The sequence below is a fragment of the Phocoena sinus genome, chromosome 17 (assembly GCF_008692025.1).
Source record: "Phocoena sinus isolate mPhoSin1 chromosome 17, mPhoSin1.pri, whole genome shotgun sequence".
NCBI classification, from domain to species: Eukaryota; Metazoa; Chordata; class Mammalia; order Artiodactyla; family Phocoenidae; genus Phocoena; species Phocoena sinus.
The window spans coordinates 38,759,593-38,784,967 of record NC_045779.1 but is presented as its reverse complement, the minus strand read 5'-3'; the positions used below and the strand labels follow the sequence as shown (position 1 = coordinate 38,784,967).

General features: G+C 38.8%; 1 protein-coding gene across 2 annotated transcripts in view; it reads right to left on the bottom strand.

Annotated features, from left to right (window-relative positions):
* The window catches only part of INTS8 (integrator complex subunit 8), a 66,086-nt gene extending 42,401 nt beyond the window's left edge, over window positions 1–23,685 (bottom strand). The window contains exons 1-10 of one of the 2 annotated variants that reach the window (XM_032609758.1): window positions 23,388–23,685; window positions 21,049–21,223; window positions 18,845–18,985; window positions 18,451–18,522; window positions 10,666–10,717; window positions 9,654–9,836; window positions 6,542–6,649; window positions 4,936–5,091; window positions 2,730–2,830; window positions 2,172–2,313 (exon numbers count right to left, since the gene is read on the bottom strand). In XM_032609758.1, the coding sequence (XP_032465649.1) occupies window positions 2,172–2,313; window positions 2,730–2,830; window positions 4,936–5,091; window positions 6,542–6,649; window positions 9,654–9,836; window positions 10,666–10,717; window positions 18,451–18,522; window positions 18,845–18,985; window positions 21,049–21,223; window positions 23,388–23,517 (1,260 nt within the window). In that variant the 5' untranslated portion in view covers window positions 23,518–23,685. The remainder of the gene's footprint in view (window positions 1–2,171; window positions 2,314–2,729; window positions 2,831–4,935; window positions 5,092–6,541; window positions 6,650–9,653; window positions 9,837–10,665; window positions 10,718–18,450; window positions 18,523–18,844; window positions 18,986–21,048; window positions 21,224–23,387) is intronic. The other variant, XM_032609759.1, reaches the window with a different exon arrangement.
* Between the last annotated feature and the right edge of the window lie 1,690 nt (window positions 23,686–25,375).

Here is a 25,375-nt window from a genome sequence, read left to right as displayed (position 1 = left end):
ATGGAAAAATTAAAAGCTTTAAAGGGCATTAAAGAACGCCTAAATAAATCAAAACCTATACCAGTTCACAGATTAGAACACTCAATATTGTAAAGATACTAATTTTTCACAAATTGACTTTTAAAGGTAATATAGTTCCAAACAAAAATCCAACAGGCTTGTTTGTGAAACTTGACAATCTGAGTCAACTGTCTACAAGAAAACACAAAAAGACAAGCATAACCAACACAACTTTGAAAAACAAGGTATGTACTTCAGATGATATCAAGATAGGGATACTGATGTATGGGTAAACAAACAGAAAAGTGGTACAGAACACAGCCCAGAGACAGGCCCACACACGTATGGATACTTGGCATTCAAGAGAGGTAGCACTGGAGATTGGCAGAAAAAAGATGGAACTTTCAATAAATGGTACTGGAACAAGTGAGGAAAAAAATGACATCAGACCCCCTACTTCATGTTAATACACAAAAATCAATCATAGGTGGATTAAAGACCTAAATGTGAAAAGAAGGCTAAGCTCTATAGAGCTTTTGAAGGTAAAATATAGGACAATTTTCACGACTACAGGATATGAAAAGCTTTCTTGAACAAGACACAGAAATCCACTAATCTTTTCCTTTATGGAAAAGATTGATAAATTTTATTATATTAAAATTAAGAACTTTTAAAATAATAAAAAGTTAAAAGTAAAACGCAGAAAAGATACCTGCAGTATTTAAAACTAGTAAAGGACAGAATATATAAAAAATTCCTGCAAAAGAAAAAAAAAAAAGACAATTCAACAGAAAAATGAGGCATACCACTTGGAATGGGTACCTCAAAAGACAAAATCTAGGGCTTCCCTGGTGGCGCAGTGGTTGAGAGTCCGCCTGCCGATGCAGGGGACACGGGTTCGTGCCCCGGTCCGGGAAGATCCTACATGCCACGGAGCGGCTGGGCCTGTGAGCCATGGCCACTGAGCCTGCGTGTCTGGAGCCTGTGTTCCGCAACGGGAGAGGCCACAACAGTGAGAGGCCCGCGTACCGCAAAAAAAAAAAAAAAAAAAAAAGACAATCTATATGTGCAAAAAAATAAATGAAAAGCTGCTGAATTCCTCAGTAATAAAGGAAATGGACGTTAAAACCTCAATGAGATACCATTATACCATGACCCTGACAGGAAATCTGACAATAGCAAGTGCTGACAAAGATCCTGACCAACGAGAACCCTCATGCATGCTAGTGGCAAATACACTTGGAAATTATATAGTAATATGGCAGATAAACCTTCTCCAGGAATGTAACAGATAAATCGTATGTGGGTGCACCAGGATATGTGTACAGTATTTTCCAAGAAGCACCACAGCCACAAATAGTATATAACACAAATGTCCATCATCTTAAGAATAAATAAATTGTGACATGGTCATATAATGTTGTAACACCTTACAGCAATGGAAAAAAAAAAAACTGTACTTGCATACAACTTGAAAAGACATCTCAAGTATGTTCACTGAGAGACAAAGAATTTATTTTGTATGATTTCATTTATGTAAAGTTCAAAACAGGCAAATTAAAGAATATTCTTTAAGGGTACATACAAAGGTGATACAACTGTAATGAAAAGCAAGGAAATGATTATCACAAAACACAGGACAGTGGTTTCCTCAAGGAGAGGCAGAGAGGGTTTGGTAAGGAGCATAAGAAGGACTTCTAGAGCACTGGCAGTGTTGTATGTTTAGAACTAAATGGTACTAATTGTACTCTGTGTACTCCTCTCAAGGTTTATTACATTAAGACTATTAACGAAAGAGAAAGATCCAGTAGAAACACAGATTCTGGCGCTCACATGAGAGGCAAGAAGTATGATCCAAGGGTTTTTAGTGAGCAGGTGATTGAGGTTTTGGATGAGAATAAAAAGTGATATGAGAAGTTGAGTGAGCCAAGGATAAAACTTTTGTAAATAAACATTAAAGGGAGAGCAAAAGAGAAGTCAGTGGAGAACTATGGAAAACCCAGTGATGGAGGAGAACAGGGTTGGAGATCGTGGTCTATCAGTAGTAACAACTATCAGCCAGAGAGGCAAGTCAGACGAAGACAGAGAAGAGGGCACTGGATTTGGTAGCTAAGAGATCATTGGTAAACTTAAAGCAAAATTATAAATCAAAAGGGGAAAAAACGTCTTACCTCAAGAAGAAAGTCTATTTTCTCTTTATTAGGTCTAAGAAATAGCTGGTTAAATTGAACACCAATCGCTCTACCTTCCAATATATCACGGACTGTGTTACAGGCACAGACTTTAAAACAGATTTCATCTAGAGCTTCATTTCTGTAGAATACAAAAGCAGATACACTAATTTTTTTTAATAAAAAGGAATATATTGCAAAACTAAAATCACAAGAATAAGCCATTTATTCTTGAGAGGTAAGATCTTACGATATTCCGGCATGTTAGTAAATACCTAAGTCATGGGAAGGTCTTGAATTTGTCAAGGGACAATTTAGCTATACAGACTAGGTAACAGAATCAAATTCTGCTATGTAAATTTTTTTCCCCAAGCACTTTTAAAATGGATTAGATGAACATTAAAGTGGCTCCTCTGGCCATGGTAACTTCCCATATACTAAAAAAAAGTGAAAGTATTGTGTCAGACATACAGGTAGGTAGTTTGGAGGGATATTTTTGATAAATCTGAAATGCACTTACCCTTTTATTCAAAAATCAAAAAGTAATTCACTCCTTACCCCTGTTGAGCTTTCTGAAAGAGCTCTCTTAGGACTGACTGCCGGAACTGCACAGGTAAACTGAAGGTTAAATTGTCTTCAGCGAAAATCTTTGTTACCTCCTAGAACACAGACACAAAATTGCATCCATTTCAAAAATCATGAAAGAATCTTTCCAAAAAGAAATTTTTTAAATAAAATTTTAAAAGTCTTTCTATAATAGAAATTACACAGTGAAGAAAATCATTAAAACATCTTGCTAGGAAAAAAAAAAATCTTGCTAGGAAAATCTTCTCTTTCTAAAATTTTAAAATTACGTTACAGATACAAATAGCACCTCCTCACCCTTTTTCAAAATTGAAGATCAAAAGTGAGAGATGAGAGAAGAATCAATGAATAAGAAGTAATTCAGCTATGTTATTAGAGAGAAAGTTTTTAAATTCTTCTCAGCCACTTTAAATATGGGTTCAGGGACTTCCCTGGCGGTCCAGCGGTTAAGACTTTGGGCTTCCACTGCAGGGGGACTAAAATCCCACAGGCCGCGCAGTGCAGCCAAGAAAAAGGGGAGGGGTTCATATAACAAACTTTTTAAAACACTGAAATAATTAATTAAAAATAATTCATCTAAATATAACATGTTAAGAAACTATTCTAATCAATTTAAATGGTTTAAAATATATTATTTAGTGAATTACAGAAACACCCACATCATGAGTCTTTTTCTGTTCTTTATCAACTCTTTATCTCGATAGTGTGGGGATTTCTTGAAACAGCTAAAGCTACTCAGCTCTACCACAAAAGCACTGACAAAAATGGCTTCAAAACTATAAAGCAACCACTGTTTCACCTCCATAGCAAAACACAGGCTACACAGGGGAAAGTAAGCCACTTCCTAAATGTGAGAAGACATATTTGTTCCAACTGTTCAATAACTACTTCATCAGCACAAAACAAAAATATATAGTTAATACAAACAGAATCTTATTCCAAAAAAACAAAAAAAGGTAAACATGATTTCTAAGATACTCCTGCATACATAACTGAAGTGATAAATTTCAGAGGTGCAACAAAATTGCTCTTTCCCCTTTCCTAGCTACCCATTACGCTACTTTCTGAGTGATACATTTTGGCACTTTATTGTATTCACAGTAATATGTGCCTATTTATGACTAATATTTCCAAGGTCTTCTTTGCACAGGTCTTACCATTCCAGGGACCGTTTTAAAGATCCTATATCTTATCATAATTGATCCCCACCCTCCATAAGCCTGTACTAGGAATACGTAACTGAAAGATCTCTAGTGTTTAATAACTTCATCTGTATCTGAAATCTATCTTCAAGAAAGTTTAATTTTCTTCCCTAGGGCAAAGCAGAATTTGCAAAAAAGAGGCCAGAGGGAGGGAGAGGAAGTACGTATCCCCTCTCTTCTATTTTCTCTGAAAAAAAATAAACTCTAGTTGAGAAGACTGAACTAAAAACCTAGGCTAAAAGTCCGTTTGGAGACACAAAACTAAAGGTATGCTATAGCTTTGTCATTTCATAATTTCTGTTTTGAATTAAATAACATGAAGGCACTGTTCACTTCCTAGAATGAAGGCTTTCCAAAAAAGATTTTAAAAGTACAAATTCTAATTCCCAGTGATTTTCATTACAAAACTAAAGATATATACACAGAGGGTGCAATAAAAATCTCAACAGACTAATTTAAGCCCTTTTCATGATTAAAACTGAGATGATGACCAGACTCCCTGGCCAAATGGGCTATGTAATACACTACCCAAACCTACCAAAACCACTCTGCTCACTTTCTCCTTCAGTCTTAATGTTTGCAGTGGCTAATAAGGCAGGGTCACAAGGCCATACTTTCAGATCAGACACAAGACTTTAGGCTCCATAAAACTAAAAGTTCTCTACCTGTAATTTTAAAAGTTCTACCTACAGAGTTTCTTACAGAATGCACTTAAAATGGGCAAATTCTATACCTTCAAGAAAGGAGAATATCAATGAGTCAACATCTGTCCAGTGCTTTGCCTTAGAGTTTATAAACTATAACTTCTCATTTGATTCTCATAAGAAGCTTAATTATTAAAACTATTTTATAGGCCAATCTGACAGTCTGGCTTGCCCTAAATGGCACAACTGTAAATGGTGTGTCAGGATATGAACTCAGCTGTCTGGATTCCAGTGCTTTTCGATTACACTATTGTATCCCATCACACATCTTACCTGATAGTTGCCAGATCTCAAACAAATATGGACTTGACTATATGGAGTCAATTGCTGAGATGCACTATCAGAAGAAGGTACAAGAACACCACACGCTTGACAGTAGCCAGCTAACCGCTTCTCATCTATGGTACAATGAAGAGATAACGAACCTATCTGTAAAGTAAGAGGTATATATCATTATTCATCAGTGTAATAGAAACAATAGTCTAGCACCCATTTAGTACATTTTAACAGTACAAGAAAATGCTAATGGAAAATTCAGGGCTGGAGGAACCATAAAAAATTAAAAGGTTTAGAGCAGGGGTCAGCAAAATATTGCCCACAGGCCAAATCCAGCCCATGGCTTGTTTTTATAGATTTCTTGACCTAAGAACAATTCTTAGGGTTGTAAAGGGGGGGAAAAAAAAACCATAACAACAAATTAGACTATACCACAGAAACTGTATATGGCCCACAAAGCCTAAAATATCTATTATTTAGCCCTTTACAAAAGAGTTTGCTGACTCCTGGTTTAGAGTTTTCAGGCCAACATAAAGGTAGACATTATTATTACTCTATGTAAGTATGAAAATTAAGATACTAACAAAGAGTGAACACTGTTAAAAACAAGCTTAAAATATTTTAAAATACATACACTTGCAGAGATTTAAAGGGGGCAGCAAAGAAAACTCAATCTTCACTCAAGTGGAACAAACAGAAATGCTTCCACCAAAACAGAAAAAAATTTTTTAAAGACACACTTTTTTAAAAAATTAAAGTTTTAAACTACTATACCTGAAATGCCATAAAATTAGAAATCTGATGAGTGCCCCAGGCAAAGTAAAATGGGGATTCCCAATAAAGTAAATCTCTAGTACATTTAATCAATGCCTCTGGTGAAGAAAGGAAAGATTGAAGTGGGAATTTTTCTGGGCACCAGGCGTACAAAAACCTAGATATATACTTTAAAATTAAGTTTTCTGAATCACAAAAAGAAAAATGCAAACAACAAACACATGAAAATGTTTACCCTACTAGGAACCAAGGAAACGCAAATTTTTTAAAGATATTCTAGATCACATCAAATTAGCAATTTAAAAAAATTCACTGCTGATGGGAGTGCCTTCGGAGAAATGCACCTAGCAAGCAATTTGGCTTTACATATTACAACCTTTAAAAAAATAATGACCATTGACATGGTAATTCTACTTGCAGGAATTTAACTTGAAAGTATCTAAAGTCCAAACAAAAATTTATGCTTGGAGATATAAATTTTGCAACTTTATAATAAATAAAAACAGTAAACAATCCAAATGCCCAAACATTAGGAAAACGACTACATTTTAAATATCTATTCAAATATTTAAGCAAGATACAAAATAGTATATTACAGCATGAGCTTAACTGTATAAAAACATTAAGAATAAAAACTGGAAAAAAATAAGCTAAAACCACAAAAGGGGTATTACAGATTTTTTTTGGTGTTTTCACTACTTTTTTGAACTACCGAATTTACAACAATGAACACTTACTGGGTTTTTTTATCATCAGAAAAATTAAAGCCAAAAAACATACAGATGTTTTAAAGGACTGAAAATCATATGCCTGTTATGACTGTATTTACCTCTGCAATTAGTTCTTTGGTTCTAAACAATTTTTCTCTGGCGTTTTCATAGACAGCTGGATTTGTAGAGCCTTGCTGGAAGTACGCTGCACCCAAATCGTAACACACCTAAAATGGTGATGAATACCAATTCGCTCAGTAATTTTTCATGAGCTTAAGAGCTGACAAAACTCAAAGGCAAAACACAGGTACACATACAGCAAACAAGAAAAAACCATTTCAATGAGCAGTGAAACAATCAATGTTCTTCGTCACGAGCAACAGAAGTCAACTCTGACTGAATTAAGCAGAAAACAGATTTACCCTCAGGATGTCAGGTGGCCTACAGAGTTATTGGGAAAGCCAAAGAATCAGGCTTGGAAAACAAACAGGGGAAGGGAAGCAAGCAGCCAGAACAAGAGCCAAAACTGATGCAGTGAAACACCACTGCAGCCCCCTCAACACTAGACTCCACAGATCGTGTCACCTGCAGCCACCAGCGCTAGACACTGAGAGTAGCAGCTCCACTTCTGCCAGGGCTGCCCCTGGAAACTAGATTTTACTGTCACTGTTGCTCTTGGCCCACCATCACAACGGATTATCTACCCTCTCCACTTCACTGACTTACTAGCTAGCTCCTAATTCAGTCTAAACTAAATGTATCTGTCTGTCACACCTATGTGACACACTTGCCCTGGAGCAGGATAAGGGCTAGAGAATGCTAGTGTCTGGAGTTTTCAGTTTTATAATAGGAAACAGGCTCTGCCTCCCATCAAGTCTCAGAAGTTACGGGGTTCTTCTAACATAGAATAGGGGGACAGCCACCGGGGTGTCTCTCCAAAAGGGACAGAAGGGGCAAATGTCTACTATCACAGAACTGGCCAGAATAAAATATTGAGAAGTTTGAATTAATGACTATAAAACGATAGTGCATTTCCAGTTGTCTTTTTCTAATAGAACCTGTATATTTTTCCAAGAACGTTCATAAATTGATACCTAGATTTACTAAATGCAGAACACAAAGACTGAGTTCAACTTAGCCATTTTATGAACAAGTACACTAAGGCCCAGAAAGTAACATCTCTGCTTAAGAGCATATAACCAAACACTGGCAGAGCCCAGACTTGAAGCCAGATCTCTAGGTTCCTAATACTCTATCTCAAATTTACTCTACACAAGGCTGACTGATCTGTCTTCTCAATATGACTTTCTTAAAAAGCCTTCAAATTATTCCCCCAGGTAAGAGAAAGTTCAAACCCCAAGGCCTGATCTTCAAGGGTCTCAGAATCTGGACTAATTTCTCTCTCCAAACCTCTCTATTCTCCTCTATTTCAGTCACACCAGTTTTCTCAATTCCCCATTCACATCAGATCTAAAAATGAACTTCATTCCACACCCCGTATTTCCATTTACACCAAACCAACCTTAGCCAACAGATACTCATTCCCCCTCTGAACTCCTAAGCTGTAATAGTCTCTGGTGTTCATGACTGATCTACTCTTTACTGATATGCATTACAGATACTATTCTGCCCTGTTCAACAAATCAAGATTAATTCTTCTCAGCCTCTAGAATACTGCTTTGCACTATTTAATCCACATTTAATGTTGGGCTGATTTTCATTCTAGAGCGCTTCCTTCCATCTAGGGTAAAAGAGTGCTAAAGCAATTTTTAAAAATAGTATGTGTGTGTATACATAATAGAGAAAGATTTAAACACACATAAACACACATACATATGCATACATATTATAGTTACATATAATTTCCCTTTCCAGGCAGAGTACAAGATATGAAAAAGATAATTTCAAGTATAATTATACTGACTAGCCATTAAAACGAGTTTAAATTCTACAGTTAAGATGTGGTCAATAGATGAAAACAAAATGAAAAAAAAACAAATCTGATAATGAAGCTGCCCTGAAGGACAGTAATACTTATGGTTTAACTAAGGAAAAATTTAAGATTTTTCTTTTGAGTCAGGTAAATTTTAGTAACATAAAGACTGCAAATGCACTTTAAACATTAACATGCCAGGAAATGAGTATTAGTACTAATTTGCTATTCAAAAAACAGAAATTATGGCTCAGCTATGTAATTAAAAGAATATTTGATAGGGTTTACCTAGCACATTTATGTAAGAGTTCTGTTTTTTCAGGTCATATCATCCACCACATTGTGAAAATCAGACATGTTACCAAGACTTTTAAACAGACCCAGTGAGTATAAGATATGACAGTACCAGAAACCTCCTCCATGGAAGTTTAATTGACCATTTAAAGTGGCTGCCGACTGTCAATGCCTCTTGACTCCTCCTCCTACTGTACAAGACTCCATCTTAACAAGTCTTGAAAAGGGATTATTTTCACCTCCAGAACCAGCTAATCTGAAAAGGTACCTCCAAACCCTTTAAAGTCAGAGCTACTTCTGCCATTTCAGGATTGGGAAATAGTGATTAAAGAAGTCATGCCAACTCACACAATGAACATAAAATGTAAAAAGAACACAGAATGTAAAAGGCTAATGGCCCTCTCTAGGCAATCATCAAATATTTTAAAATTTTTATTATACTCAAGATTCTGTACTGGAAAGTGAGAAAGAGGCAAATATATTAAAAAAAAGAGACCTCAAAGAGTTTACAATCCAGCAGGGAAAAAGAAGACATCAATACAAAAAATATCTAACAACAAGCAACAAATGAAAGCAACAAAGGAACTACAGCACAGAGTTACAGAAAGCAGGCAACCTTAAGATCTTTGAAAAACTAGGTGTTTCTCTAGTAGCCCACATTTTTCAAAGTCTAGTACAATATTAGTTTTGTTTTGTTTTTTTGGTATGATTAGATTTCTAATAATATGAATGAACTGTAAATTAGTTACATACTCATGCATTGTCAGTCTCCTAACTACAACCGGGAAACCAGTTCAGAGACAAAAGATCAAATGAAATTTTCCTTGCATTTCTTTTAGAAAAATTTCAAGTGAGGTCTTATAAAATTCACAAATTAAATGCAATGCAAAGTCTTAATAGCATCTGAAATCAAAATCAAAGGGACAAGGGCATAAATAAATTCTAATTAAAAATAAGATTTTCCAAAAATTTGCCATGCATTGATTAAATACTGAAATAAATACCTGGCACTGCATCTCCTCGGTTTTGATTTTCAATCCAACAGTGGAACTCTCAGTCTCTCCATTTACCACGCCTGGCTCCATGGCCAATAAATCTAGCGTTCTCATCGTGTGGACATAAAGATCCTTGTTTAATTTAAGGGCTGCCTCTAGTACCAAGATAGAATCAGAAGCTTGTTCTTTTAGCTACAAATGTTCAATAAACAAATTATTAAAATACAAAAATGGCAGCACTGGACTATATTAACCAAAAAATATTTACAGGATACTTAGTAGCTTAGTGTATTAATCTATTTTAAAAATGTTTCTAACATAGCAGGAGTGCAATTATATTTGTTAAAATTACCTTAAAAAAAAAAAAGAGGGACTTCCCTGGTGGTCCAGTGGCTAAGACTCCACGCTCCCAGTGCAGGGGGCCTGGGTTTGATCCCTGGTCAGGGAACTACATCCCACATGCCACAACTAAGAGTTTGCATGCTGCAACTAAAGATCCTGCATGTCACAACTAAAAGATCCTGCACACAGGGGCCTTCCCTGGTGGCGCAGTGGTTAGAATCCGCCTGCCAATGCAGGGGACACAGGTTTGAGCCCTGGTCCAGGAAGATCCCACATGCTGCAGAGCAACTAAGCCCATGCGCCACAACTACTGAGCCTGCACCCTAGAGCCCACGAGCCACCACTACTGAAGCCCGTGCACCTAGAGCCCGTGCTCTGCAACAAAGAGAAGCCACCACAATAAGAAGCCCACACACCACAATGAAGAGAAGCCGCTGCTCACCGCAACTAGAGAAAGCTCGGGCACAGCAACAAAGACCCAGCACAGCCAAAATTAATTAATTTTTTTTTTTAATATACTATTTAGAATATTACCAAACTATGTTCTAACAAGTAAAAATGTAAATGCCACTGCATCTAGACCTTGCCAACTCTTATATCCCTAAGATTAGAAGAAGCACCTACACATGCTCTAAATATGTCCCAGAAAGGTTAGAGTGTAACTGATGCCAATACTCACCACTTTCAAAATATTTTCTGTTAGCTCTTTCTCCTGTTGCATCTGATTCATACTAAAAGAGAAATGATTGAAGAGTATCAAACATTACTTGAAAGACTGAAAATTCAAAACTTAAAGATAATTCTTGAAAGTGAGGTTGAATTTAAATAAAAATGTTTTTAATGCTACTTCTTTTCATGCTTAAAAAACAAACAAAAACTCAATGCTGATGCTCCTTTACCATTATTTCCTCATTTGCTTTGTATTAAAAAAAAAAACCTCTCAATTTTGTTTTTTTTCTTACTTCTTCATTTATTCATTTCCTCAAACAGTTTTTTGGTGTTTAAAAAGTAACAAAAGATAAGCATCTGCATGGTTATACAGACATGCAAACAAACAAAAATATAACACAAATGCTAAGCATCAAAACATTACCCAGAAAATGATTTTCTAATAATGATATATATATACTCTAATTTATTTTTATTTTTGGCTGCACTGGGTCTTCGTTGCTGCATGTGGGCTTTTCATTGCGGTGGCTTCTCTTGTGGCGGAGCACAGGCTTCTAGGCCCACGGACTTCACTAGTTGTGGCTTACAGGCTCTAGAGCGCAGCCTCAGTAGTTGCCCAGGCTCAGGCTCAGTAGTGGCGCACGGATTTAGCTGCTCCACGACATGTGGGATCTTCCTGGACCAGAGCTCAAACCCATGTCCCCAGCACTGGCAGGCGGATTCTTAACCACTGCGCCACCAGGGTCCCTCTACTAATGATATTTTTAGATGACATTTGTAGGTAGCATTACAAAATAATGTTGCCTAGAAATAATGATTTCTTCCATTTATTCATTTACTTACCAGATATTTCTTAGGCATTTAAACTGTGCCAGGGAGAGAGGGGAAAGATGGCAGAGGAGTAAGACCCACAGATCACCTTCCTCCCCACAGATACATCAGAAATACATCTACACGTAGAACAACTCGTACAGAACACCTACTGAACACTGGCAGAAGACCTGAGACCTCCCAAAAGGCAAGAAACTCCCCACATACCTGGGTAGGGCAAAAGAAAAAAGGAAAAACAGAGACAAAAGAATAGGGATGGGACCTGCACCAGTGGGAGGGAGCTGTGAAGGAGGAAAGGTTTCCACACACTAGGAAGCCCCTTCACGGCGGCGGCTGCGGGAGGCGGAGTGGGGAGCTTCGAAGCCGCGGAGGAGAGCACAGCAACAGGGGTGCGGAGAGCAAAGCGGGGAGATTCCCGCACAGAGGATCGGTGCCGACCGGCATTCACCAGCCCGAGAGGCTTGTCTGCTCACCGGCCGGGGCGGGCGGGGCTGGGAGCTGAGGCTCGGGCTTCGGTCGGAGCGCAGGGAGAGGACTGGGGTTGGCGGCTTAAACACAGCCTGAAGGGGTTAGTGCACCACGGCTAGCTGGGAGGGAGTCCGGGGAAAAGTCTGCACCTGCCGAAGAGGCAAGAGACTTTTTCTTCCCTTTTTGTTTCCTGGTGCACGAGGAGAGGGGATTAAGAGCACTGCTTTAAGGAACTCCAGAGACGGGCGCAAGCCGCGGCTAACAGCGCGGACCCCAGAGACAGGCATGAGACGCTAAGGCTGCTGCTGACGCCACCAAGAAGCCTGTGTGCGAGCACAGGTCACTATCCACATCTCCCCCCACCCCGGGAGCCTGTACAGCCCGCCACCGCCAGGGTCCCATGATCCAGGGACAACTTCCCTGGGAGAACACACGGCACGCCTCAGGCTGGTGCAACGTCCCGCCGGCCTCTGCCACCGCAGTCTCACCCCGCATCCGCACCCCTCCCTCCCCCCAGCCTGAGTGAGCCAGAGCCCCCGAGTCAGCTGCTCCTTTAACCCCGTCCTCTCTGAGCGAAGAACAGACGCCCTCCGGTGACCTACACGCAGAGGCGGGGCCAAATCCAAAGAGCTGTGTGAACAAAGAAGAGAAAGGGAAATCTCTCCCAGCAGCCTCAGAAGCAGCGGATTAAAGCTCCACAATCAACTTGATGTACCCTGCATCTGTGGAATACATGAACAGACAACGAATCATCCCAAATTGAGGAGGTGGACTTCAAGAGCAAGATTTATGATTTTTTTCCCGTTTTCCTCTTTTTGTGAGTGTGTATGTGTATGCTTCTGTGTGAGATTTTGTCTGTATAGCTTTGCTTTCACCATTTGTCCTAGGGTTCTATCCATCCTTTTTTTTTTTTTTTTCTTAATAATTATTTTTTATTTTAATTACTTTATCTTACTTCATTTTATCTTATTTTAGTCTCTTTCTTTCTTCCTTTCTTTCTACTTTTTCTCCCTTTATTCTGAGCCATGTGGATGAAAGGCTCTTGGTGCTGCAGCCAGGAGTCAGTGCTGTGCCTCTGAGGTGGGAGAGCCAACTTCAGGACACTGGTCCACAAGAGACCTCCCAGCTCCACGTAATATCAAGTGGCGAAAATCTCCCAGAGATCTCCATCTCAACACCAGAACCCAGCTTAACTCAAAAACCAGCAAGCTACAGTGCTGGACACCCTATGCCAAACAATTAGCAAAACAGGAACACAACCCCACCCATTAACAGAGAGGCTGCCTAAAATCATAATAAGTCCACAGACACCCCAAAACACACCACCAAAAGACAAGATCCAGCCTCATCCACCAGAACACAGGCACTAGTCCCCTCCACCACGAAGCCTACACAACCCACTGAACCAACTTTAGCCACTGGGGAGAGACACCAAAAACAATGAGAACTAGGAACCTGCAGCCTGCAAAAAGGAGACCCCAAACACAGTAAGATAAGCAAAATGAGACGACAGAAAAACACACAGCAGATGAAGGAGCAAGATAAAAATGCACCAGACCTAACAAATGAAGAGGAAACATGCAGTCCACCTAAAAAAGAATTCAGAGTAATGAAAGTAAAGATGATCCAAAATCTTGTAAATAGAGAAAATGCAAGAAACATTTAACAAGGACCTAGAAGAACTAAAGATGAAACAAGCAACGAAGAACAACACAATAAATGAAATTAAAAATACTCTAGATGGGATCAATAGCAGAATAACTGAGGCAGAAGAACGGATAAGTGACCTGGAAGATAAAATAGTGGAAATAACTACTGCAGAGCAGAATAAAGAAAAAAGAATGAAAAGAACTGAGGACGGTCTCAGAGACCTCTGGGACAACATTAAACGCACCAACATTCGAATTATAGGGGTTCCAGAAGAAGAGAAAAAGAAAGGGACTGAGAAAATATTTGAAGAGGTTATAGTTGAAAATTTCCCTAATATGGGAAAGGAAATAGTTAATCAAGTCCAGGAAGAACAGAGAGTCCCATACAGGATAAATCCAAGGAGAAACATGCCAAGACACATATTAATCAAACTGTCAAAAATTAAATACAAAGAAAACATATTAAAAGTAGCAAGGGAAAAACAACAAATAACACACAAGGGAATCCCCATAAGGTTAACAGCTGATCTTTCACCAGAAACTCTGCAAGCCAGAAGGAACTGGCAGGACAAATTTAAAGTGATGAAGGAGAAAAGCCTACAACCAAGATTACTCTACCCAGCAAGGATCTCATTCAGATTTGATGGAAAAATTAAAACCTTTACAGACAAGCAAAATCTGAGAGAGTTCAGCACCACCAAACCAGCTTTACAACAAATGCTAAAGGAACTTCTCTAGGCAAGAAACACAAGAGAAGGAAAAGACCTACAATAACAAACCCAAAACAATTAAGAAAATGGGAATAGGAACATACATATCGATAATTACTTTAAATGTAAATTGATTAAATGCTCCCACCAAAAGACACAGACTGGCTGAATGGATACAAAAACAAGACCCATATATATGCTGTCTACAAGAGACCCACTTCAGACCTAGAGACACATACAGACTGAAAGTAAGGCGATGGAAAAAGATATTCCATGCAAATGGAAACCAAAAGAAAGCTGGAGTAGAAATTCTCATATCAGACAAAATAGACTTTAAAATAAAGATGGTTAGAAAAGACAAAGAGGGACACTATATAATGATCAAGGGATCGATCCCAGAAGAAGATATAACAATTGTAAATATTTATGCACCCAACATAGGAGCACCTCAATACATAAGGCAAATACTAACAGCCATAAAAGGGGAAATCGACAGTAACACATTCATCGTAGGGGACTTTAACACCCCACGTTCACCAATGGACATAAAATGAAAATAAATAAGGAAACACAAGCTTTAAATGATACATTAAACAAGAGGGACTTAATTGATATTTATAGGACATTCCATCCAAAAACAACAGAATACACATTTTTCTCAAGTGCTCATGGAACATTCTCCAGGATAAATCATATCTTGGGTCACAAAGCAAGCCTTGGTAAATTTAAGAAAATTGAAATTGTATCAAGTATCTTTTCAGAACACAACGCTATGAGACTACATATCAGTTACAGGAAAAGATCTGTAAAAACTACAAACACATGGAGGCTAAACAATACACTATTTAATAAGGAGGTGATCACTGAAGAAATCAAAGAGGAAATCAAAAAATACCTAGAAACAAATGACAATGGAGACATGACAACCCAAAACCTAGGGGATGCAGCAAAAGCAGTTCTAAGAGGGAAGTTTATAGCAATACAACCCCACCTTAAGAAACAGGAAACATCTCGAATAAACAACCTAACCTTGCACCTAAAGCAATTAGAGAAAGAAGAACAAAAAAAACCCCAAAGTTAGCAGAAGGAAAGAAATCATAAAAATCAGATCAGAAATAACTGAAGAAGAAATGAAGGAAATGATAGCAAAGATCAATAAAACTAAAAGCTGGTTCTTTGAGAAGATAAAGAAAATTGATAAACCATTAGCCAGACTCATCAAGAATAAAAGGGAGGGGCTTCCCTGGTGGCACAGGGGTTGAGAATCCGCCTGCCGATGCAGGGGACACGGGTTCGTGCCCCGGTCTGGGAAGATCCCACATGCCGCGGAGCGGCTGGGCCCGTGAGCCATGGCCGCCGAGCCTGTGCTCCGCAACGGGAGAGACCACAACAGTGAGAGGCCCGCGTACCGCAAAAAAAAAAAAAAAAAAAAAAAAAAGAATAAAAGGGAGAAGACTCAAATCAATAGAATTAGAAATGAAAAAGGAGAAGTAACAACTGACACTGCAGAAATACAAAAGATCATGAGAGATTACTACAAGCAACTCTATACCAATAAAATGGACAACCTGGAAGAAATGGACAAATTCTTAGAAATGCACAACCTGCCGAGACTGAACCAGGAAGAAATAGAAAATATGAACAGACCAGTCACAAGCACTGAAACTGAAACTGTGATTAAAAATCTTCCAACAAACAAAAGCCCAGGACCAGATGGCTTCACAGGCGACTTCTATCAAACATTTAGAGAAGAGCTAATACCTATCCTTCTCAAACTCTTCGAGAACACAGCAGAGGGAGGAACACTCCCAAACTCATTCTACGAGGCCACCATCACCCTGATACCAAAACCAGACAAGGATGCCACAAAGAAAGAAAATTACAAGCCAATATCACTGATGAACATAGATGCAAAAATCCTCAACAAAATACTAGCAAACAGAATCCAACAGCACATTAAAAGGATCATACACCATGATCAAGTGGGGTTTATTCCAGGAATGCCAGGATTCTTCAATATACGCCAATCAATCAACGTGATACACCATATTAACAAATTGAAAGAGAAAAACCATATGATCATCTCAACAGATGCAGAGAAAGCTTTCAACATAATTCAACACCCATTTATGATAAAAACCCTTTAGAAAGTAGGCATAGAGGGAACTTTCCTCAACATAATAAAGGCCATATATGACAAACCCACAGCCAACACCATCCTCAATGGTGAAAAACTGAAAGCTTTTCCACTAAGATCAGTAACAAGACAAGGTTGCCCACTCTCACCACTCTTATTCAACACAGTTTTGGAAGATTTAGCCACAGCAATCAGAGAAGAAAAGGAAATAAAAGGAATCCAAATCGGAAAGGAAGAAGTAAAGCTGTCACTGTTTGCAGGTGACATGATACTATACACAGAGAATCCTAAAGATGCTACCAGAAAACTACTAGAGCTAATCAATGAATTTGGTGAAGTAGCAGAATACAAAATTAATGCCCAGAAATCTCTGGCATTCCTATACACTAATGATGAAAAATCTGAAAGTGAAATCAAGAAAACACTCCCATTTACCACTGCAACAAAAAGAATAAAATATCTAGGAATAAACCTACCTAAGGAGACAAAAGACCTGTATGCAGAAAATTATAATACACTGACGAAAGAAAGTAAAGATAATACAAATAGATAGAGAGATATACCATGTTCTTGGATTGGAAGAATCAACATTGTGAAAATGATTATACTACCCAAAGCAATCTACAGATTCAATGCAATCCCTATGAAACTACCACTGGCATTTTTCAGAGAACTAGAACAAAAAATTTCACAGTTTGTATGGAAACACAAAAGACTCCGAATAGCCAAAGCAATCTTGAGAACGAAAAACGGAGCTGGAGGAATCAGGCTCCCTGACTTCAGACTATACTACAAAGCTACAGTAATCAAGACAGTATGGTACTGGCACAAAAGCAGAAAGACAGACCAATGGAACAGGACAGAAAGCCCAGAGATAAACCCACGCACATATGGTCACCTTATCTTTGATAAAGGAGGCAGGAATGTACAGTGGAGAAAGGACAGCCTCTTCAATAAGTGGTGCTGGGAGGACTGGACAGCTACAAGTAAAAGAATGAGATTAGAACACTCCCTAACACCATACACAAAAATAAGCTCAAAATGAATTAAAGACCTAAACGGTAAGGCCAGAAACTATCAAACTCTTAGAGGAAAACATAGGCAGAACACTCTATGACATAAATCACAGCAAGATCCTTTTTGACCCACCTCATAGAGAAATGGAAATAAAAACAAAAATAAAGAAATAGGACCTAATGAAAGCTTCAGAGCTTTTGCACAGCAAAGGAAGCCTTAAACAAGACAGAAAGACAACCCTCAGAATGGGTGAAAATATTTGCAAATGAAGCAACTGACAAAGGATTAATCTCCAAAATTTATAAGCAGCTCATGCAGCTCAATAACAAAAGAACAAACAATCCAATCCAAAAATGGGCAGAAGACCTAAACAGACATTTCTCCAAAGAAGATATACAGATTGACAACAAACACATGAAAGAATGCTCAACATCATTAATCATTAGAGAAATGCAAATCAAAACTACAATGAGATATCTCACACTGGTCAGAATGGCCATCATCAAAAAATCTAGAAACAATAAATGCTGGAGAGGGTGTGGAGAAAAGGGAACACTCTTGCACTGCTGGTGGGAATGTGAATTGGTACAGCCACAATGGAGAACAGTATGGAGCTTCCTTAAAAAACTACAAATAGAACTACCAAATGACCCAGCAATCCCACTACTGGGCATATACCCTGAGAAAACCATAATTCAAAGAGTCATGTACCAAAATGTTCATTGCACCTCTATTTACAATAGCCAGGAGATGGAAACAACCTAAGTGTCCATCATCAGATGAAGGGATAAAGAAGATGTGGCACATATATACAATGGAATATTACTCAGCCATAAAAAGAAACGAAATAGAGTTATTTGTAGTGAGGTGGATGGACCCAGAGTCTGTCATACAGAGTGAAGTAAGTCAGAAAGAGGAAGACAAATACCGTATGCTAACACATATATATGGAATCTAAGAAAAAAAAAAATTGGCCAACTTACACACTTAACTGAGGAGGTCCAGGTTTTGGTTGTTTGACAGGAAAACTACTTTGAACAATTGTCCTAATTGCCCTGTAAAAAAGACCAAAAAACGAAAATTTAACACACTGTAAATATCACTTCAAGTATTTTTTCAAGTGCTCCTTAGAAAACTTAAAAACTATCTAAAATTCTAATTGATATATAATAAAAACTTTGTAAGTCATCCACATCTTTATCAGAATTCTTTTCATCTATGCAGTCATAAATTTTCTCCACCAACAGATTCACTGTTCCCAAGATCCTCTGAGAGATCCCTAGAGTAGAAGAAGTAACTTAAAAGCATATCCCTGTAAGTCAGAGTGCAATTAAAGAGAGGCTGCCCAACACACTTCAGGTTTATGAAAACATTTACCATCTATTGTAGAGAAGTATAGCCATGGCAGTGGTTGGAGGTAAAGTGGCCAGATCCATGTCTACGTGCTTTGTTCCGGGAGGAACTTTACTGATGCACAGCAGTTCATTTAGTAACATATTCAATACTGGAACAGACAAACTTAAAAAGGAAGAATCAAAAGATATATAAGCTGTGTAACCACAAAATACACAATTCGGTATTTTCACTCAAAATAATTATACTTTTAAAGGAGTAAATCTACAGACCATTTTATTAACCTGTTTCAACAACTTATATGAAAATATACCTATCAAATTCAAAAGGATTTTTTAAGCTTTCATTATGAAAACAATTTAAACATATACAAAAGTAGACAGAATAATATAATATAGCCCAATGTGCCCATCATCCAGCTTCAACAATTATCAACTGATGGCCAATCTTGTTTCATCTCCACTCCACCCACTTCCCTCCTTCCCATATTATTGTGAAGCAAATTCCCAATATTAAATCATTTTTTCCACAAGTATTTCAGAATATATCTCTAAAAAATTACCTCCTAACATAATGACAGTATAAATTTCACATCTAAAAAAATTTTAATTGCTTACCATCAAATAGCCAGCAATCAATGCTCAATTTTCCAAATGTAACACATACATCGTACTTTTTTGTACACATTGCTACCTGTTGATATGCCTCAAATCTATTAATGGATGTTTCCCCTTAGATTAAAGAATAAAACTTTTTTTTTAATTCTAATTTTAATGCTATAGAAGATATGGTGAAAAAACAATGTTTAAATACTACTAGTGTGAGTATAAACTAATACAACTCTCTTGGAATGCAATCTGGTAACATGCATAATGTGCTTTAAAAATGTTTATACCACTTGACCAAGCAATTTAACAATCTATACTAAGGCTGTAACTCGAAATTCAGATAAAGTTTACGGACATAGACATTTAAGGCTCTGTCATTTATAAAAGTGAAAAACTAGGGCTTCCCTGGTGGCGCACTAGTTGAGAGTTCGCCTGCCGATGCACGGGACACAGGTTCGTGCCCCGGTCTGGGAAGATCCCACGTGCCGCGGAGCGGCTGGGCGCACGAGCCATGGCTGCTGAGCCTGTGCTCCGCAACGGGAGAGGACACAACAGTGAGAGGCCCGCGTACCGGTAAAAAAAAAAAAAAAAAAGTGAAAAACTAGAGAAAATTGTCAATGGAGGAACAGTTAATAAATTATCTATACAATGGAATAAACTCCAAAAAACAAAATGGGAAAATGTTCATGATATCCTGCTATATGAAATAAAACAAATCAAAACAGTATATAAGATATGTTCACAACTTTGTTTAAAAATAAATCACACAGGGCTTCCCTGGTGGCGCAGTGGTTGGGAGTCCGCCTGCCGATGCAGGGGACGCAGGTTCGTGCCCCGGTCCGGGGGGATGCCGCGTGCCGCGGAGAGGCTGAGCCCGTGAGCCCGTGAGCCACGGCCGCTGAGCCTGCGCTTCCGGAGCCTGTGCTCCGCAATGGGAGAGGCCACAACAGTGAGAGGCCCGCGTACCGCAAAAATAAAAAAAATTAAAAATAAATAAAGAAATAAATCACACAAAAATGTTAAAAATACTTCTCTCCCCTCCTCTATTATTTCCTATTTTCTGAATTTTCCCAAATGTTCTATAAGGTATTTCTTTTTCAATTGTGAGAAGGGGATGAAAACAAATCATTTTATAACTACGCCTTTGAAATTATTTATTTGTAAACAAATAACCACTGATTCTAATAAGACAGCTTAATAGTTTGGGAGATAGTGATTGATTTATGCCCAGTAAAATAAACTGAATTATTCAATAAGGAATCATCCATACATTATGTACCATGCATCATTAATTTTTATTCATTTTCTTCAGCTATGTAAAAGTAAACTGAACATTTAAAACTGTTTAGGCGTGGACTTTCCTACTTAGCACATCAAAAAAAAGAACAATAATAAAATGGCTCATTATTGATAACACCAAGTTTATACTTTAAAAGGTTATTTAAATTCATCTAGTAGTCGAATATTTTCTTACACCTTTTGAAAACTACTTGCATATTTTACCAAGAATGCAGAGAAAAATAATTTTCATTTTAAGGGCCAATATTATAAGAACACATATTGAAATAAACCAAGATATCTAACAGTACTAAAAAATAAATTCATTTAAATCTTGTATACCTTTTCTCTAATATGTCTAAGTCCCACTTCAAATGTGCAGCAACTTTAAGAGCAAGAAGCTTTAAAATACGATTTCTCTTGTTATCAGGTGGAGGTTGAACTTGGTTCTGTTCATTAACTGAAGGTTTAGAAGCCTGTTCCAAAAACTGGACTATAAGTTGAACTGGTGCAGGATCTAGGATTTAAAAGAAAATAATTCTTGAACTTAAGTTCTAATTATGAAGATCCAAAGGATTCACTGTATTAGTTTTTGACCACAAAGGAATCCAAACAGGCCAACAGGCATGTGAAAAGATGCTCCATATCGCTATTAGAGAAATGCAAATCAAAACTATAATGAGGTATCACCACACACCAGTCAGAATGGCCATCACCAAAATGTCTACAAATAATAAATGCTGGAGAGGGTGTGGAAAGAAGGGAACCCTCCTACATGATTGACGGGAATGTAAACTGGTACAGCCGCTATGGAAAACAGTATGGAGGTTCCTTAAAAAATTAAAAATAAAGTTACTATATGATCCAGCAATCCCACTCCTGGGCATATATCTGGAAAAGACGAAAACTCTAATTTGAAAAGATACATGCACCCATAAGTCCACAGCAGCACTATTCACAATAGCCAAGACATGGAAACAACCCAAGTGTCTGCTGACAGATGAATGGATAAAGATGTGGTACATCTATACATTGGAATATTACTCAGCCATAAAGAAGAATGAAATTATGCCACTGCAGCAACATGGATGGACCTAGAGATTATCATACTAAGAAAAGTAGGTCGGACAGAGAAAGACAAATGTCATATGACATCATTTTATGTGGAATCTAAAAGCAATACAAATGAACTTATTTACAAAACAAAAATAGACTCACAAAGAAAACAAATTTATGGTTACCAAATGGGAAAGGGGGGGAGGGATAAATTAGGAATTTGGGATTGACAGATACATATAAAATAAACAAGGACCTACTGTATAGCACAGGGAACCATATTCAATATCTTATAATAACCTATCTATAATGGAAAAGTATCTGAAAAGGAATATATATATATATATATATCGTAATCACTTTGCTGTACACCTGAAACCTTGTACATCAACTATACTTCAATTAAAAAAAAAGTTAAAAAAAAATCCAAACAGTTGTGTAGTTAGAATAACTAAGGATTATGATTTATAAGAAGTGTGCCTGGGGATTAAAGGGAAAGATCAGGAAGGGTGTAAGGAAGAAAGGATAACAGATTCCTGCAGAAGAAAGCACTTTACAGGGAAGAACATAATGGTTATAGATTTCCAGTTCAGCAAACAACGAATGTCAATTAGAGGAAAGAGATGTCATCTTTAGAATCACTGTTTTAACGCTTAATTAGTGGGACCTGCATAAAGTTACCTCTGCACCTGTTTGTCATGCAAAATAGAGGATAATGCCACCTACCTCACAGGATTACTATGAAGACTGATTAAATGAGATAACAGATATGAAGCATTAAGCACAGTGACTGGCACGCAGAAACACTCAACAAACGTTAGTCAAAATCAATTAATTAAAACAACATAATATAATATAGGTGGTAAAACTGCCCAAGTACACTAACTTCTCGCACAGCAGTCTCCACCAGGAGACTAAAGCCAGTCTATTAGACTGAACAAGCCACATCTGGATTCGAACTTTATCAGCAAAATATCATTCAAGGAACTTACTTTTTCATGCCAGTACCTCTTTCCAGAAATGCCTGGGGTTTTCCACCTTCCCTGAGAGTACTCATTAACTGGGATATTAATCATGATCATCATTATACAATAACCATCTTGCAACTGTAGTTTTTTTCTGCTTTCAAAGATTTCTTCATTTTGATGTACAGCTTAACTTTGAAATATATAATTAAGAGTCGGTAAAGTCTCCTCGTTGAGGAATAAAACAGTTAAATAGGAACCTAAGATAGTTAACTAATTAGTGTCAGGTTCAGCCCCCGAATCGTTGATTTCTCCCCATCTCCCCAAACTGTGCGGGGTTCTGTCAAGAGGAGGGTTCGAGCCAGCCTCCCCAACCCAAATACTCTCTCACAAGGCCATCTCGCAGGTGTTAAAACCCCGAACAGTAAAAGGGGGTGGATGCGGAAGCTCCTTTGTTTTGCGCCTTTCTTTGGCCTCCCACAGCAGTGCCCCCGCACTGGTGTGTTTAATACTTAGCCGGGGGCCTAGCCAGAGCTCGGCTCCGGTCCCCGCCTCCCGAGCCGCAGGTTCGTGGCCGAGAAGGCGCGGGATGATGAGAGACGGGAGGGCAGCGCCGGTAACCGGGTCCCGCTCCGCTCGAGCTGCAGGCGCCGCGCTTACCCGGGCAGGGCTTGCGCAGATGTTTCTCCAACAGCGACTCCTCCAGCAGGAACTCGAACCAGCAGGTCTGCGGCGGGGTGCAGGGCCGGCTGGAGGTGGCCGCCTCCCGGTCCGCCGCCTCCGCGCTCATCCTGCCCCCGCCGCCGCTACCCCCTGGGACGTTTCCCGGCTCCAACCTGACACTCGGACGCGGGCCCTGGGCCTGTGATCTGCGGAACCCCCGAGACCTAGGACGCACTGGGAACGTCCCGGAAACCCACACAGTCCAAAATGGCTGCGCGGCCCAGCCAGAGCTGAGGATCCTGGATCCGCCTCCCGGCGCCACCGCCGCGCCTCCAAGCCAATCGTTATTTGAGTTGGAGAAAGAGGGCGGGACCTATCCTCAGACCACGCCTCCTCCCAGTTGCCTTGGGAGACGGCTTGCGGGTAAGCTGGGTCGCAGATTGGTTTCCCCGGTTCCCTGGGAGTTTCTCAGCGAGCAAATGAAATAGCCTCATCAATAGGCCTCATTGTCTTCGTAAAAGGCAGTGAACGCTACAGGTTCAAACTGTGATGTAGGCAAAGTTTGTTTTCGGTGCTTTAAATTTTCCCACTTCATTTCTGAGATTTCCTACTACCTAGGTCCTCTCGGCGGATGGGCCCTCGTGTCTTGGGCGCCAGCGTCCCCGCCCCCTTTCCGAGACAGCTGACGGCCCACGTGAGATCTAGCTTTTCTGCCGCTTCTCAGGACTAGCTCTCAGTGTTAGCGCCTAATTAACTCTCTTGATATCCCGGCTAGCGTTATTAAGCCCATTTTACATTTACCTTCATTCTGTAATGTTCTGGTGTTTTTTTTTAACGAAGTTGAAAAAAGTGTATTCATAGATGGTGCACACGATCTATATGGAGTGCAAACTAACCTCTCTGAACCTTAGTTTTCATATTTGTAAATCAGGAATTATAATAGTGCCTAATCTTAGGGTTGATAAGAGAATTAAAGGCAGAACTTGATGATACAGGTAAGCTTTTTAAACAAGGCCTGACATCTAGAAACATGGGCAAATGTTTGCAAATATATAGTGCTTTCTTCATATACATGATTCTAGTTTTCTCCTATAAACGACCCTGTTACACATGTTTTAACCAATGAAAACACTGAAGTTTCAGAGTTATCATTTGTCCAAGGTTTCCCAACAATCGAGGGGTGGGGCCAGAGCTTTAGTGATCTTTCCACTGTACTCAGGCTGCTTCCAACATTCGATAGAGAGGATAAGACTGATGGCTTATGGTCTTTTCCAGAATGAAATGGTAGAGCTTTGAAAAGTTTTAGGAAAAATAAATGGAAGTAGCTCCTCCATACGTGAAAGTAAATCAGTGCTTCAGTGGCAACCATTGCCTTGTTCTCTTCCTGTGCAATCCTCTTTCTGGATTCTGCCATGCCTCTCTCCCGCTCTTTCATTCTGGTCCTTCCTGGGGTCCTGGCCTTAGTCCTCTTCTCACTGTAAAAACCATCCCTGCATCACTCCCCCCACTCCTGAAACTCTATCCTAGGCTCTAAAGAACACAGGTTGGAAATCATGTATTAGAGTAATAAAATCATGAGGACCTAAATTAATAAAATATCAATAGGAAGACAGTCTCTTCAGCAAGTGGTGTTGGAAAAGTTGGCCAGCTGCCTGTAAATCAATGAAGTTTGAACACACCCTCACACCATACACAAAAGTAAACTCAAAATGGCATAAAGACTTAAATATAAGACAAGACGCCATAAAACTCCTAGAAGAGAACATAGGCAAAACATTCTCTGACATATATCATACCAATATTTTCTTAGGTCAGTCTCCCAAGGCAATAGAAATAAAAGCAAAAATAAACAAATGGGACCTAATCAAACTTATAAGCTTTTGCACAGCAAAGGAAACCATAAACAAAATGAAAAGATAACCTACAGACTGGGAGAAAATATTTGCAAATGATGAGACCAACAAAGGCTTAATTTCCAAAATACA